The sequence below is a fragment of the Rhagoletis zephyria genome, unplaced genomic scaffold, assembly GCF_001687245.7.
Source record: "Rhagoletis zephyria isolate East Lansing unplaced genomic scaffold, Rhagoletis_zephyria_1.1 Rzeph_scaffold_00148, whole genome shotgun sequence".
Lineage (NCBI taxonomy): Eukaryota > Metazoa > Arthropoda > Insecta > Diptera > Tephritidae > Rhagoletis > Rhagoletis zephyria.
The window spans coordinates 220789-238236 of NW_016157232.1; the positions used below are offsets into that span (position 1 = coordinate 220789).

Below are 17448 nucleotides of genomic sequence, written 5' to 3' on the forward strand. Positions count from 1 at the left end.
CATACATAGATTTAAAAAGCTGCTTGAATACAAAAGTTTTATGAAAATGTCACATTAAACAACTGTCTAAATCTACGTTATTTTTTATAAATAAGGCCGTAAACATTTCCTTACATCGTCAAATTCCATATTCTATTTTTACTCTTTCAATTTCACTGACCAGCGCCGCAAACGATATCAACTAGTAGGCTAACAACCAGAATTGAAATTTTATACGCAAGTACTTACCGTACTACAAGTATACAGAGAGTAGATTTGCTACTCCCTTTTGGCAGCAGCAAATATCTCGCGTACGCGATGAGAGAAAGTAGAGTACGTACTTTGGTGGAGTAATAGCAAGTACGTCAAGTATTTACTCTCTCAACGCCAAGTAGGGTATGTATGCGGAAAAATAGTAACAATGTGTTGGGAGTAGAGTACAATGCAAGGAGTACTTATTGAACGAAATGCGGCAAATACACTTGCGCTGGACTCTAGTACATATGTTTGAATGGTTGTATATATATTTGTAGGTATGTACATATGTTTGTGTATGTACATATGTTTGTGTATGTACATAGGTTTGTGTACATGTATATATGCACATATGTATGTAGTACAAACGAAAAAAAATCTAATAAGCTGCTCGTTGATATAAATGCGAAGTGTACTGCCCTGTAGTTCGGCTCCCCGGTGCGCGACTAGTGACTTTGCTAACTCTCAGCCTTTGCAAACACCCATTCGTTTTCCTAACGAATTTAGCCTGTGGATGTCATTGCAACGTACCGGGCGGTACGACTTTGCATTACCTTGTTCTAGCAATTTATCTGGTGAGAAGGGGTTAGTCAATTCTCTAGTGAAACTGAGTTAGGTATATGGTTAACTAAATAGGATTGCAGCTGGACCACGTCGAGTATACTAGCGATTTGTCTAATGAAAAGAGGTTTGTTATTTCGCTAGAGCAACTGAGTTAGCGATATCATTAAATAGATAGGATTGCAGCTGGACCACGCCGAGGGAACTAGCGATTTGTTTGGTGAAAAGGGGTTTGTTATTACGCTAGTGAAATAAATAAACTGCCACTGGAATAGCGTCCACCATTTTCCTTTTGTTCATTTAATATTCATCAATTTTTTATTAAAATATGTATGTACATACTATATCATATTCTACAGCAAATGCCATGCAAATCCGATTTTGAAACTTTACACAAACGCAAGCTTCATCAAAATTGCAAACTAAAAAAAATTAGATTTTTTCCGAGTATGTAGTTTTATAGCCCGTAAAATTTTAGTAAAATGCAAGTTTCAAGTGGCTGAAAAATACCGTTGATTTTGCGCAATTGTTTTTTTTTGTTGACGGTGCTAGGCATTTTTTTCATATTAAGAACATATCGACCCCTTGCGAAAAATTATGGTGTGTTACATTTATTACGAAATTCACTTTTTGATACGAGTTTGTTTTACAACCCATAACGCATCACCTGTTCAAATATTACGGCTTAAATCCCAATAACTACACCAAAAATGGACTAGATTTTATCGTATGTGACAAAACTTTTTATAAAGTTTAAAAATCGCATTTACAAAGTTTCTGCTATATTTTAATAAATAATTTAAATGAACCAAAGGGAAATTTTCAATACTTAGGAACAAAATGGTCGATATTCAAATTGCCGATGGTGTATGCAACGATTTATTTGTAATATGATTTATTTAAATAAATAAATAAAAAAAAAACAATTAATTACAAACTAGTAACATGCTAAAAACTGCAACTATTTACAGTTTTTTTTTAATTGTGCGCTTTTTTTTGGAGCTGCATGGCTTTTCTGAGCTGGTCTTCTGGAGAGCCTGCACCTTCAACCATAGAAATCGATTCTGCAAAGTTTTTGGGTTATTTACAATTAGTTCAGTTATTATTTCAGCATTTAATTTACAGTGCCGCCCAAAATTATCGGCATAGAGAATTACTCACAATGTATGCACAGTTTTTTATTATAATTTCTTTTAAAATTATAGTTTATACTACAACAAAAAACATTTTTATTTTACAAACTTCTTAACTATGGGCAAAACTCTGGAAAATTCAATAAATTTGCACACAAACTTGTAAATTTTTAATTAGATTTTCTAAAACGCAAGTTTCAAGTTGCCAAAAAATCAACTAGATTTTTTAGCAACTTTAGCCTTGCACATTTTATACTAAAATTTAATGGGCTGCAAATCTACAAAGAAATCTTTCTAGAAAATCTATGTAATTAAAAAGTTACGCATTTTTATGGAAGTTTATTGAATTTACCTGAGTTTTACTCAGAATTTAGAAGTATTGTTTTATATTTTCTGTTGTAGTATAAACTATATTTTTAAACAAAAATTTGGAAAGAGATTAGAATAAAAAACTTGGCATACATTGCGAAAAATTCTCTGTGCTAATAATTTTGTGCGGACCGTACATTACTACATACCAATTAAAGCTCTAAAAAAGTGTTTCAGGCTTTTGAGGGATGCTTTGCCTATAGGTTTGCCAGATTTTGAAACGGAGAAAGGAGTACATTTATATTTTCGATAGAAAAAAAGCAGTACATGACATGAAAAAGGAGTAAATTTTTTTTTAATTTTTTTGTGCAATTTATTGTTACAAATTACCATTAATTAGGCACAAAAAACAAAGATATCTTAGAAATCTTTTTCAAAGCAACAATAAATGTGAAAAATAAATAACTATATGGGTTTGCTTTCCAATAGGGACGGTTGTTAAAGAGACGGTGATCGAAGGGGAAGTGTACGTGGCACCTTTTCCGACCTTTTTGGAGAGGGCATGAACCGTCATTGACAAAAATGTTACTCCCGACCACCTAGGGCCCCTATGGACCCCTTAGAAAAATTGCCAAAAGTCACAATTTCCACTTGCGTCCACAGTATTTTTGCGTAGAATTCAGTTCTCAATGACCGCCCTAATAGGGAAGTTTCCCCAACTAAAAAACTAAAAACTACAAAAGAATTCCAGACTCTTCCTGAATGTATGGCCATTTTTTTAATTTAAGCCTTATAATTAATTTAATATTTTTCTGATTTTTATACACGAGCCCTGTCCCTAAGGCTATACTTACACCTTTTCACTATGACATTTAACTTTGCTTACTAAGTAGTGTTTGCCACAATATGAAGTACAGCGCGCAAAATAATAACAGTCGTACAGGTTTTTTTTAAAGTAAAAGGGTTCTTTATAGATTTTGTGTTTTTTTTGTTAACTTTGTAAATACTTTACTTTAATTTTATTAATTGGTTTTAAAATTTTAATCCTGATTTGCATTTCCAAGAATTGGGAGATAAGTACATGCGGCACGAACCTCATTTTCAGGTGTATTTTTTCTTAGATTTTGTATAAAAAAAAAGAAAAAACCTGTATAGGATTGGTCGAATTAATGAGTATGAGACCTTATGTTGGACAAAAGACGGATTATAAAGGACCCAAATGGGGGAAATTAGACTATGGTTACAGAAGATATGTAATAAAGTAACCGACGAAGACTTGCGCTTTTCTCCCAAACCCCCTGGTAAACCCAAATGAAGGTTAAATTTAAAGACTATACAATAACTACTTTTTTTACTTGCGCTTTTCTCTCAAAGTGTTTACCGGTAAACCCCAAACCCAAATGAAGGTTGAAATTTAAAAATAAATTTAACAAATTGAAGTAAAATCTGTGGATAATTTATTTTTCAACAAAAAAACTGTGCAACAGATATTATTTTATACCCTGTATATGATAAAATATTAATAGCTGGAAAAAGGAGTACAAAAGAAGTACAAAGCTAATAAAGGAGTACATTTCCAGATATTTTTTTTTTGGGAGTACAAGGGAGTACAGTGCGATAAAAAGGAGTACGTTTACTCCCAAAAGCAGTACGTCTGGCAACCCTATTTGCCTAGCACCCCGTCAATGTTGTATAACATTGTGACCGCGTCGGCGATGATATTTTTTAAGTTTTTGCATACACCACCAANAAAGGAGTACATTTCCAGATATTTTTTTTTTGGGAGTACAAGGGAGTACAGTGNATATGAAGTACAGCGCGCAAAATAATAACAGTCGTACAGGTTTTTTTTAAAGTAAAAGGGTTCTTTATAGATTTTGTGTTTTTTTTGTTAACTTTGTAAATACTTTACTTTAATTTTATTAATTGGTTTTAAAATTTTAATCCTGATTTGCATTTCCAAGAANTCTGTGCCAATAATTTTGTGCGGACCGTACATTACTACATACCAATTAATGCTCTAAAAAAGTGGTTCAGGCTTTTGAGGGATGCTTTGCCTAGCACCCCGTCAATGTTGTATAACATTGTGACCTCGTCGGCGATGATATTTTTTAAGTTTTTGCATACACCACCAGGAAGCAAGAGCCAACGCATAGTTTTGACCTGAAATAAGTGAAGAGTTTGATATTACTACCTTTTTGATTGTAAAAGAACTTTAACTTACATAAGACACGCGATTCCCCCTCTCTGTCCTTATCAATTTGTTCCACTGCGTTGATTGAATTAAAGGGGAATTTAGCTGATAGGTTCTCTTCATAGATACGCGTAGCTTGCAACTGCTGAAACAAAACCATGAGCTCCGCGACTTCCCCTAGCAAAACTTCCTGTTGGTCTAGAATTTATTAAATTAAATTAGAGTCAATAAGCATTTTAAAAAGAGAGAGATATACATACGTGTTATGTCTGATAACTGCAGCTCCAACGTTGCTGGAAACAATAATTCAATAATTAAATAATATAAATCAGTTGGCATTTACAAAAGAGTATAATACCTTTTGAATTTAAAAACTCCTGCTTCATTGTTGCTATAAATAATAAAGTAAATAAATTAATTATATAAATCAGTATGCATTTAAAAAGGAGTGTTTTAGTTACCTGTGGCATTCAAAAATTAAATATCCGTTTTAAATGCTTTTTTCTTACCATTTTTATTGTTACCTCTTTTACACAAGTATATTTTATATATTATAATATTATATTTAATAATGACGCTTGCTTTTTTATTTTATCGCGTGCCACACAGAGACGTGTATATAAACTAAAGATCAAAATAACACTGAAGTTGCAAAAGCAATAGCAACGCGCTGTCTTTTTATGTTGTCGCGTGCCACACAGAAACGTTTGCAAAGACAATAGGAGTTCTACTGCTATTTTATCTCGTATTTTCGTTTGACCGAAAAGCGTCGCAATACCATTCTGTAGTGAATTTCCCAACGACCAGTAATGTATAGAATCGTTAGTATAGTCAAAAAATTTGATCGCCGCATAACCATTTGTTAGCGAATTACCTAAAGCTCGGTAATGCATAAAATCGGTAGTCTGTGGTCGTTGCTTGACACCTTCCGAACTACAGGGTATTGAAGCGTACCGAGCGGTACGCGTGGCATAATCTTTCGGTAGCGATTACCTGGTGCGAAAGTGGCGTTTACCAATCGCTAGCGTATTTCCTAACTACTAGTAATGCACAAAATCGCTAGTATATGAAATTTTCAATATGAGCGTCGCATTACCTGCCGCTAGCGAATTCCCTTACAATGGGTAATGCCTGGAATCGTTAGCTTAAGGTCGTGTCTTGCCACCAGCAGAACTACAGGTTGATTGTCAAAAATTATGTGTTCGTTGTACATTTGTTCATGTTTGTCATTGTGCGTGTAATTTTCTAGAGTAGTTTTGTGCTCTCGCTATCTCCCTGTATTAACTCGTCCTTCGTTGGTATACTCTGATGAACATATCGCACGCCGTCTTTAAAAGAATCACAACTCAAAATATGGCATTTTTGAGGTTATGCGCTAAAAATGTACGCAGAGCTTTAATTTACCTTTCAGCAAAAGCTGGAGCAAATTTTTGTTATAATTTGTAAAAAAAAAACCTAAGGTAAAGTCAATGTTATTGTGGCTTGTTAACATTTTATTTTTAATATTTTTATTGAGCTTTGTACCACGATTGTTTATTAGGAAAAATTTTCCTAATAAACAATCGTGGTACAAAGCTCAATAAAAATATTAAAGGTAAAGTAGTTTTTCGCATTTTCTGACAAACGTATTATTTTGAGGTGTGGCTCTTTTGAAGACGGTGTGCGATATGTGAGGATGATAGTAATGCCAACTTATAGAAGGTAGTGATATAGGAGCAGTTGAAATTTTCGCCCGACGTTTCTTAAGGAAAGCCATAAACGTAGCGACCGTTGGTTCATCTTGGTGTTATTTTGCTCTAGATTACACCGTTTGTGGGCCTGTTGAATGAATTTATGTCTTGGTTGTATGAAAAATCAAAAAAATTTGGATTTTCTGGCAAGTTGTACAACTTATCGCTACATTAATGGCCATGTTGTACAAACTCATTTAATTTGCCTTTAGTTTGTACACTAAATAACCGAAAATGGATAACTCAGCCGAAATGGGTACGTGCTTTCGTTGAATTTTATAAATGTGAGCCGAAACTATGAAATTGTAAAAATGAGATTATACAATGAGTCTGCTCGCAAAATTGCAATGTTTGTGGGCAAAACGTCCAACTTGATTGCGGATTGATTTGAACCAACGTTTTCGGCTTGCATTATGTCAAAAGGATGTGTTTGTTGTAATTCATTCTGTCATTTACTACCATTATGCGTAGGCCAATTCATGAAATCATTTCATGCGTTTCAGTAGAAACCACTTCATGATTACAATTAACGCGGAATAGAGTTTATGAACTTAGTTTTTACTCAGATCGATGAAATGATTTCGTGAATTGGACTACGCAACTTATGCTTTTAATTTATAAGGTAATTTTATGTTTTATACTCCTGCTGCCACATGAATATATGAATTCGTGATAAGAAGGTGGCCCGGCATAAGGAAGGACTCAGCGATATTCGTCCGGAACTGCGAGGCGTGCCAACGATCTAAGATTCATCGACACACCAAATCTTCCTTGGCTCATTACGAAGCGCCAAAAGAACGGTTCTCTCACGTCAACATCGACATCGTTGGCCCTTTTCCTCCTTGCGAAGGACAACGTCTCACGATGAGCGACAGATACACCCGCTGGCCAGAAGCAGCTCCAATGCCAGATATGTCCGCCGAGTCCGTTGCGAAAGCATTTATATGCAACTGGGTTTCGAGATTTGGTGTTCCAGCACGTATTTCGTCGGATCAGGGCCGACAATTCGATTCCGCAGTATTCGCCGAGTTAATGAAAGCAATTGGCGCAACCCACCTTCGGACCTCACCATACCATCCGCAGTCAAACGGCATAATTGAAAGATGGCATCGAAGCTTCAAGACTGCTATTTTATGCCACGATCCATCAAGGTGGGTACATCATTTGCCAACAATTTTGCTCGGCCTCCGCGTGGCTTATAAACCTGATATACACGCATGCCCCGCCATGCTCGTTTACGGTTCTACGTTACGGATTCCCGGCGAATTTTTCCAGGAAACAGGTCCAAAAGAAGTGACGCAAGAGACGGTATCTCAGTTTCGGGCGGCCATGCAGAAACTGCGTCCTACACAGACAGCGCATCATTCGACTCCCAGAGTGTTTGTGTCTCCTGCACTTAATTCGGCTTCTCAGGTATTCGTGCGGAATGATTCGATCCGTCCATCACTCACACATCCGTATGACGGACCGTATCCCGTCGTAAAGCGATCACCAAAATTTTTTAAACTCCTCATACGAGGGAAACACACTAATATAAGCATCGATCGGCTCAAACCCGCATTCTTCGCCAATGACGATTATGGAGANCACTAATATAAGCATCGATCGGCTCAAACCCGCATTCTTCGCCAATGACGATTGTAAAGGTCCAGGCCACACCACACATCAAGAGAAATCTTCGCTTGCACCGGATCCTATAACGACGAAATCTACCCGCAGTGGGAGGCATGTATACATTCCTCTTCGATATAGGTAGTTTCGTCTGGACCGGGAGAACTATGGCAGCACACCTGCAGCGGGCGGTAACACTATAAATGCCTCAAGCACAAATGCAACTATGCGTCAGATAAATACAGAAAATTATAATCTTGCATGACTATCCGCCTTTCTGTCTCTTTTTTTCGTCCGGATTTCGTGCTGCTAAGTCGTGCTTGCCTAGACACTAATAAAAATACTTAATATTAATAGATTGAACAAATCCTTAGTTAGCTTTTAAACCAAAAATAAAGTTTTGCATATCTTTCTACATCCGTTTTTTCTTCCTTGCGAGTTTGAGAGGGATACTCTATTAAAACCTCCAAATGTATATACATATGTATGTATATAATTACGCACAAAAACCCTGCTGCTATGTTTTTTTGTACTTGAGTGAGCGCAATATTAAAAGCAACAATTCTTATCCATCTATGTATGTACATCGCAAATCTCGAGAACGGCAGATCAGATTTTTTAAAAAGCAGGTGTCGGAACTGCTGCAGACGTTCAAAGGATGGTTATCGGATAACAAAAATTTCGATATAAAAAAGGGGCGTGGAACCTCCCATACAAACCGAATCTTTCATACTCCATATCTCTGGAAATGTTCATGGTAGAGTTCTGGAACTTGGTATGGAGATATATGAAATCCATCGCATACTCTTGGAGAAAAATTGGAGCTATCGGAAAAGGGGGCGTGGCAGCTCCCATACAAACCGAATATTCATACTGCATATCTCTGAAATTGTGCATGGTTGAGTGATGAAACTTGGTATTGGCGCACATGAAATCGATCGCATAATCTTGGAGGAAAATTTTACATATTTGGAAAAGGGGGCGTGGCACCTCCCTTTCAAACCGAATTTTTCATACTGCATATTTCTGGAAATGTTCATGATAGAGTACTGGAATTTTATACGGGCGTGGCACCTCCCATACAAGTCGATTGGAACTTGGTGTGGTTATATATGAAATTAATCGCATAGTCATGGAGAAAATATGGACTTATTAGAAAAGGGGGCGTGGCACCTACCATACAAGCCAAATTTAATACTGCATATCTCTAGAAGTGTTCATGGTACAGTACTAGAACACCTCATAAGGAGATATATGAAATTAATCCCATACTCATTGAGAAAAATGGGCTGTTTGAGGAGAGGGCGTGGAAAAGTACAAACATACTGACTTTTACTTATCTTTGAATGTGTACATAATTCTTCTGTAGGTATATTTGTGAGTGAAATCCTAAATGGCTGGAGGGATTTTAACAAAGTTTTGTGTGTTTGTTTGAGTGGGTATCTGGATAGCAAAACCATTTTGAATGATCCGATTTGGCGAATATTCAAAATATGTACTGGAAACGGTAAAGGCAGTCCAATTTCCAGGTGGTGCTGAGGTCGAGTTATTACTAAAAATCGACAAGTGATAAAAGGTGCCGTAAATGTCAGACTAGATCGACCTGCTGCACCATCGAGTATATCGAAATCTCGTGTCTTACGATTGGCCCAATGGATGTGATTTGCCAGTATTATTATGCGTTAAAGCTTCATTCGAAGAAACCAGAGTTGAGTTGTGCAGTGGTAAATCTCAAATCACCACCCTAGAAAAAGCTTAAAAGCCAGTTTCATGAAAGCAATTTAATGAAAATTAATTTTTTTAATTGAATTTAATATAGAACCTGACAGAAAAAAATCTTAACTTAAATTGCTTCCGCGAAACTTTCTTTTAAGGTATTTCATCTCAGTCCATGTATGTATGTATATTGTATTTCTGTTGAACAAGGATGCGCATTCATTTTGAAATTGCCACCAACTATAAGATAAAGTTTCTAGGGCACATTCACTATGGATCCGGATCATTGATGCCACCAGGGAACTTCTCATGGACACAGCACTTTCGTTCGGTTATTTAAGGGGGCCAACGACCACAGTCTTAGCCGATGAATGTGTCAGTACAAATTGTAAATGTGGATTGTTGGAGAAACTTTTGAACCAAAATGTTTAAATTAAAAATCTAATTTTGGGCGGTACGAAGTTCGTCGTATCTGCTAGTATTATGTAAATGAAAAAATAACAAAGTGCATGCGAACATGTTTCCAAAAAAATTAACAATGATCCTTGAAACTTATTTATACGTCTCCGTTAACTCTCAGCAACAACAATTTTTGGAAATTGTTGTCAAAACAGCAATTTTTCGAAATTGTTGTCAGGAAGCGTTCAACGGTGTGGGGTATTCAGCAAACGTAAAAAGCCTTTATACTACGACCGAAGATGGCAAGGGATTTCAATCAAATGAATAATTTAGTTAAAAATTATTGCATTCTTTAACACCTCTGGTATCCACAGACCTACGCGATTCTGTCGGTGCGAATCTATTCCGACAAAAATTAATACAATACCGACCATAGTTCTTAATTCACAACCACACACTTATGCCATTTTGCTGCAGCGATTTATTCTAACTTTCGTCGTTCCAAAATCGCAGACTGCTGTGGTTTAGGAATGGAAAAGGTCATAAGAAGGGGTTAGATCAGTAGATCTGAAATTCTGTTGAGATAATTAAGTTTAAAGTTGATTACTTATAGTAAATTCTGGGTAAATGCATTTGAAATGATTCTTGCCTAAATGAATGCAGGTGAATTAATTAATTCAAAGAATGTGTGCTCTTTGTCACCAAATAAACACTATATTTAACTAGACATATATGGGTATAACTTATATTTTAACAAAATGTTACTTAGACCCTTATGATTCTAACGGATTTTGTAAAATTAGAAACAAATTAACACAAAAAAAAACAAAATATGTCTGATATGGTGAAAACTTCGCCAAGTATACCAGGAAAAATATTTTATGGCAGCATTTTGTTCAAACTGATGGCATACGGAGTCCAAATAAAATTGTAATTATGTGAATGCACATTCTTTATATCTCAAAAACTGTTTTACTTTCCTGTATTTCGATTTCGTATTCGGATTCAGTGGGAAATTCTTCATAAAAATGTATACAACAATGTCGCGGCTGGCCAACTGTTTCTAAAACAAAATTGTAATTAAATGAGTGCACTTTTTCAGATCTCAAAAACCTGAAATTCGTCTAAATTTCAAAAACTGCTCGACTTTCTTACATTTTAAATTCGTGTTCGGATTCAGCGAAAAGTTTTACATTGGAATGCATATCAAAATGTTACTAGTCGGACATATTTTAATTTCTGTAAGCTTGTGTTATTGTCGACAAAAATGAAGGCGGATCCGAGTGCGTTCTATTATGAAAAACTTATAGTCCTTTTGCTATGCCCAAAACAAGTTATAAATCGTTGGAAAGTTTAGAAAATAAGCTATCGAAACAAAAATGGTACATGTTTGAAAAGGCAAACAATTTTTTTGCAAATTTTTCGTGAAAAATGGTTTAGCAAAAAATTATAATTTCTACCAATACGCACGGAAAAAGTTCTAACAGGTCAGAATTTTTATATTCTCTATCATAAATGTGACATGAGATAAGAATTTTAAGAAAAGTTGTCACTCTAAGAGAAAGGGCTGAAATTTTCAAGTTTAAACCCATATAAAGCATGGTATTCTGTTCCTGTTTCACGTGAAAAAGCTGTAAAATTACATATAAAATTTCTTTCTGTGAAATAAGTGTGAAATTCCACAACATTTCCTCAGCAAAGTAGTATTCTGTTCACGCTGTGAAACAGCTTGCAACATGAAGCTAGCAACACAATTTTCATGACGTTTTTAAATACACATGTACATTTTAAATTGTGTGAAAGCTGGCACTTTATCGAATTCAGTAGCAGCGAAAACAAAGGGGGCTTAGTCGGTTAAACCTTACCCAAACCGATCGTTAAATTTTATTTCAGGAATGGCAAATTTTTATTAGTTTGACTAGTGCCCGCATGTGACGAAATTTCGGCTTATGCCTGTGGGTCTTTGCAAGAATGTAGTCCCTAAAGGTTTAGCTTAAAATGGTTCCAGGGATACACCCTGTGATCATGTAACTTTCCGAAACGTGTCACGTCCGTTTTTCTGTGCTATTTCCATTGGAAAAATACCTCATCTCAGTATTCTAGGTAAATGCTTCCAGATGTATCTATGCGTCATCAGAATTTTAGTTTATATGGGTTACCCCTGGCTCTTTTCAATGGCTACGAGAACGTTTTCATATATCCCCCTTTTTTAAAGGTTTGGGATTGATTTTCATTTCAACACGGTTTTACGGTGCCACGCCAAATTTTCCAATAAACCTATATTTTTCCATGAGCTTGAGATTGGCTTCACATACATTTATCCATACCAAGTTCCAGGACTCTACCACAAATACTTCCAGAGATATGAACTAGAAAAATTCGGTTTGTTTAGGAGGTTCCACACCCCCTTTAAAATAGCCTGCAAAACATTTTCTAATGAAGCCTCTGAACTACACAAATCAGTTTGATTGAAAATTTTTTTTTATTTATTTATTTTATACTTCATTTTTGGGTGTGTAAAATTTTATGGAAACAATATGTGTTGCTGGAAAATTTTCACGGCTGTGAACAGAATACTAACCTTAACTCGACAAAAAACATCGGTAGAAAGAAAAACCTTTACACATTGGTTACCAGTACACATAGCAACAACGTTGCGTAGTTTGAACAAAATGCTGTATAAAATGTTTTTCCTGGTACACTAGGCGAATTTTGCCCCATATATGTACATTAGACTGCATCACTCCCCATACAAAAAAAATCGGTACTATTTTTCCATTGGAATCATAAAATCTATTATATTTTAAGACGTCCACAAAAATATTTCGGAAAAATATTAAGATTTAAGTGAGCTGGATCGATTTGAAAATACGTCCAAAAATGGAGTTTTTTATGAATAAAAATAGTTTCTTAAAAAAGTTTTTTGAAAAAATCCCCTCAAATGACAAAACGGTTTAAGCTTAATATATTTGCATAAAAATATTTGAAAAAAAATTTTTAAAAAATTTGAACGGAATCGTAATGATACGATTTTTGATGCTGTTTTTTAACTTTTTTCAAAGATTGGAATAGGAAAAACTTGAATAACTGAACCTAAACTCTTTCGATTTAGACTTAAGAGGTGTCATTGGAAAGGTATTTTCTCACCTTTTTATTTCTTTGCTAATAAATGCTTTGTTCAAAGGATGGAAGAGAAAGGTAAGATGAACGAACGTCATTCAAAGTTGAATTAAGATGTGTTGGTATTCGAAAAAACAAGATGGGACACGAATGACGTTTTTTTGGCCAGAAATAAAAACAGTGTAAAAATACCTTTCTGCTGAGATCCCATAAGTCTACATCAGAACATTTTTGGCCCAGTTATTCAAGTTTTTCGTAAACCAATCTTTGAAAAAAGTAAAAAACAGCATCAAAAATCTCATTCTTACGATTCCGTTGAAAAGATTTTTAAATATTTTTATGCAGATTTTTTAAGCTTAATCTAATTTGTCATCTGAGGGGACTTTTTTTAAAAAGTTCTTTAAGAAACTATTTTTATTAATAAAAAACTTCATTTTTGGAGGTATTTTCCAATCGGTCCAGCTCGCTTAAATCTTAATATTTTTCCGAAATATTTTGGTGGACGTCTTAAAGTATAATACATTTTGTAATCCCGGCGGAAAAACGGCAACTTTTTTTGGTGATGCAGTCTAATGTACATACATATGTACAAACAAGAGCTAAGAGTTTTATTTTTTGTTTAAAAATATTTTGTTTATAAAATGGCATGTTTAACTTCATCGCCTGGATATATGCATATTTTCGTTTTCGTAGTTGTAAAATTTGTAGGATCACAAACCGTGCGCACCCGTTCCGACGCACGGGTGCATGAATGCCTCAACACTAATTTACTTATAGGTGAAGGACTATTCGCGTTTCAAGGGGAATTAGTCAATGAATTGGGCGGAAAGTAGTCCTTACCTCAATCCCATTTTAGAAACATACATCGCCAAAGCTTAAATCTTAAAGCAGGTTGTTGAAACTACTTAGATAAATACCCTTTTCCCGGATTACCTGGTCCGGCACAAATATATTAAAATAATTTGTATGTTGTTAGCTTTAGAGTCTTTAAAATCATTCATTTCTTTTCAAAACTGAATTACATTTTTAAATATTCCTTATTTGAGATAAACTCATTAGCGTACACAAGGGGTGGATTTTGGGGTTCAGAAGTATAAACCCCTCCCAAAATATATTCCTGGGTGCGCCCCTGGATAAACTATTTTTAATCTCTAATTAAACCAATGCCTTCCCCTTGAGGCAAGCCTTTGGTTTGCAATTTTTTTATACCAACCAAAGCCAATAATTTCTACGTTATTTTTTGTAAATATTCCTTTAATTCGACGAATAAAATCGGAATCGTCATCGGTGAAAATTGGGAAATAGTCGTGAACCCAAGGATAATCGTTAACAGTAACAATCCTTTTTGAAGTTGCATGGTACGCAGATCTCAAGAACTGTCTAAACTCCATATACATAAATGAAAGCTCAAGAAATGTTGAAGAAAAATTTATTAAACCCAATTTTCTCAAGCAGTTTTTTGTGATCAAAGAGCACAAGGCAACCCATGGTTTTAGCAGAAATTTATGCACGTTTCATTACTTTGTGAGAAAGAGTGATACAGCAGACTGTGAAATATCTTTCTTTTTTATTTGTTCTCTAACTTTACAAAGGTTTGGGTTGATTTATGAATACATATGTAGATAAATAAAATTTAGAAATAAAATAGACAGAAGGACCAGCGAAATATATCAAAATAAACATTTTTTTAATAAGGAGGTATCTATGGGTAGGGAATTTTACGAAAATCGGGGAATTCATAGTCGTAATCGGGAAATTCTTAAAAATTAATTGGCTATCCTAATTCCAAGGGAAAGCATACATTTTTTGAACGTGAGCTACATATTTACACTCGGAATGTGTATGTGTTTTTGTGTTTATCTTCGAAAAATAATCGTTTTATTCATTTGGTAAAAAGAAAGTTATCCGATTAATTGTAGACCGTAACTTGGTACGTTGATTTTGCAAATCGACTATAAAGAATATTTTTCTTACCTGCTCCAAAACTCGAAGCGCTTTATCGTTGTTTCCATTAAGGGTATAAAATCGCGCAGATTCTGAAAGCCACTGAATAAAAAAAAATCGTTTAATACTAAATAATGACATTAGCAATGAGCTGAAATTAAGATATATCCATATGTACTATGCATTTATTGACCTAAGAACCTATTCCAATAAAGAAAAATTAGACTAGTCGACAAGAATCCGACCTGTGGCATTTGACTACGGTTGCCAACCGTATATAGTATTGTACTATTTTTCGATCTGCGTACTATATACTATTGGAAAAGTCTGTGTGTGTGTACAGAATGTGGAATGGCGAGTTGAGAGTAACAAAGCGACTACCCCACTAATAAAAATGAACTTTTGATTTATATTGATTTAAATTGATTGCGATAAATCTTATGATTCTTTTAAAGAAATACATTTTTATAGAGGAAATCCATAGGAAAAAAGGATGTATACTTGAAGCGCGTTTTTCTTTTTAATAAAATACTATATATATTTGATGTTTATTATATTTTTTAAGATTGTTTTGTAAAAGTACCATACATTTTTTAGAAAATATTAGCAGCCCTACATTCGATCATCATTTCTTATGTAAAATTCTCGGCTGAATCCATGATTCAATAATAGAAAGGTTTTGTAATAAAACAATCTTCTCGCTCCCGCACATAAAATCGGCTCCTTTACTTGTGCAGAATGTTGCTTACTCTATAGTTTCTAGTGATATTAGTAGTAAAACCAAAAATTCTTCATTCTAAATATTCATTGGCGTCACCTTCGTTTGCGTAATTTTCTAGAACAAGTGTAGAATAGCGACCGTTTAGCTATAAAATAACCAAAAAAGCCGATTGATACGCTGATTTCAACGATACCAAATTTATTTGGCGCAGGTAAAAAAAAAGAAGATATAAGAGGTTTATTTGTATTTTTTATTAAAACTAAATTGTTGAAACCCAAAAGTAGATCATGATAAAATATGTAATATCGAATTAAAGATAATAACTTGTACTTTCTAAACCATATAAAATTCTTTACCATTAATTGTGCAGTTTTTCAAAAAAGGTTATTTCATTAAAAAATAATATTTGTTCGTTTTTTAGTGGTTTTGGTTTCAAAATACAAAAAGCTATAAATTATGTACATCAGCTGAAGAACAAATTAATTACCTTTATGGTGACGTCATTAGTTTTTTAATCGGTTATAAAGTTCATAAGATATTAATATTTAAAACAACTAAAAACTGAACTTTAACCTTCTAGAACCTCTTCCTTTTTTGCTTGCGCCAAATCATTGTTGAAATGAGCATAAAAAGTTCTATTGATCTGCATTTTTCGTTTTTGCATAGCTGAACGGTCGGTATTCTAGATTTGTTCCCGGAAATTACGAATAACTTAAATCAAAAATTCATATTTTTATGTATTGTTTAGTATTTCCATTAAAACACCAAATATATTGCAAATTCGCATAGAATTAATAATACACATTTTACTTCTAATTGTATACTTTGCGTACTTTTTGTAGTACCATTGTACTACCGTTTTCGCAAAATGCGATCACATTCTTCCCCTTCTCCTACTTCCAAAATACAAATCTAGATAAAGGAGTGTCAAATTTTAGCTGTCACAAATTACACAACCTTGTATTATTGAATCATGGTACGGTTGCCAGACGTACTGATTTTATCAGTACAGTACTGATTATTCAACTTTCGTACTGATTTTATTCATTCCTTTAATCAGCACGCTAATGTCCTGATGCCAGCAGCCATGTAAAGGAGCGCAAATTCGGAGTTGGATTTGTGGTGGGAGAGAGACTCCGTCGCCGAGTACTGTCGTTCACCCCGGTGGACGAGCGTCTAGCCACAATCCGCATCAAAGCGAGATTCTTCAACATCTCGCTTATCTGCGCCCATGCCCGATGAAAGAGAAGGATGAGGTATCCAAGGATCCCTTCTATGAGCGCTTGGATATCAAAATCGTGCTTGGCGACTTCAATGCCAGGGTGGGCAAGGAAGGGATCTTTGGAACCACCGTCGGAAAATTCAACTTTCACGACGAAACGTCCGACAACGGATTGAGGCTGACCGACTTCGCCGGGGCCCGAAACATGGTAGTATGCAGTACTAGGTTCAAGCATAAAAAGATCCATCAAGCTACGTGGCTGTCTCCGGATCTAAAAACGAGAAACCAAATCGATCATGTTGTGATAGACGGAAGGCACGCTTCCAGTGTTTTAGACGTACGCACACTCCGAGGCCCAAACATCGACTCGGACCACTATCTTGTTGCAGCCAAGATACGCACCCGCCTCTGTGCAGCAAAAAATGTGCGCCCAAATATGAAAGGAAAGCTTAACGTCGAAAAGCTGCAATCACAACAGACAGCCAGCGCTTTCGTTACTCTACTCTCACACCTGCTCTCAGGGAGCACTCTTCAGCAACGCGACATATACGAGC

General features: G+C 35.1%; 1 protein-coding gene across 4 annotated transcripts in view; it reads right to left on the minus strand.

Moving 5' to 3' along the window:
• The window catches only part of LOC108382557 (synaptic vesicle 2-related protein), a 281392-nt gene that overhangs the window by 169898 nt on the left and 94046 nt on the right, over positions 1-17448 (minus strand). For 3 of the 4 annotated variants that reach the window (XM_017638936.1, XM_017638924.1, XM_017638945.1), the window contains exon 8: positions 14982-15053. The exons of the other annotated variant lie outside the window; for it this stretch is intronic. In XM_017638936.1, the coding sequence (XP_017494425.1) occupies positions 14982-15053 (72 nt within the window). The remainder of the gene's footprint in view (positions 1-14981; positions 15054-17448) is intronic. 4 annotated transcript variants of the gene reach the window in all.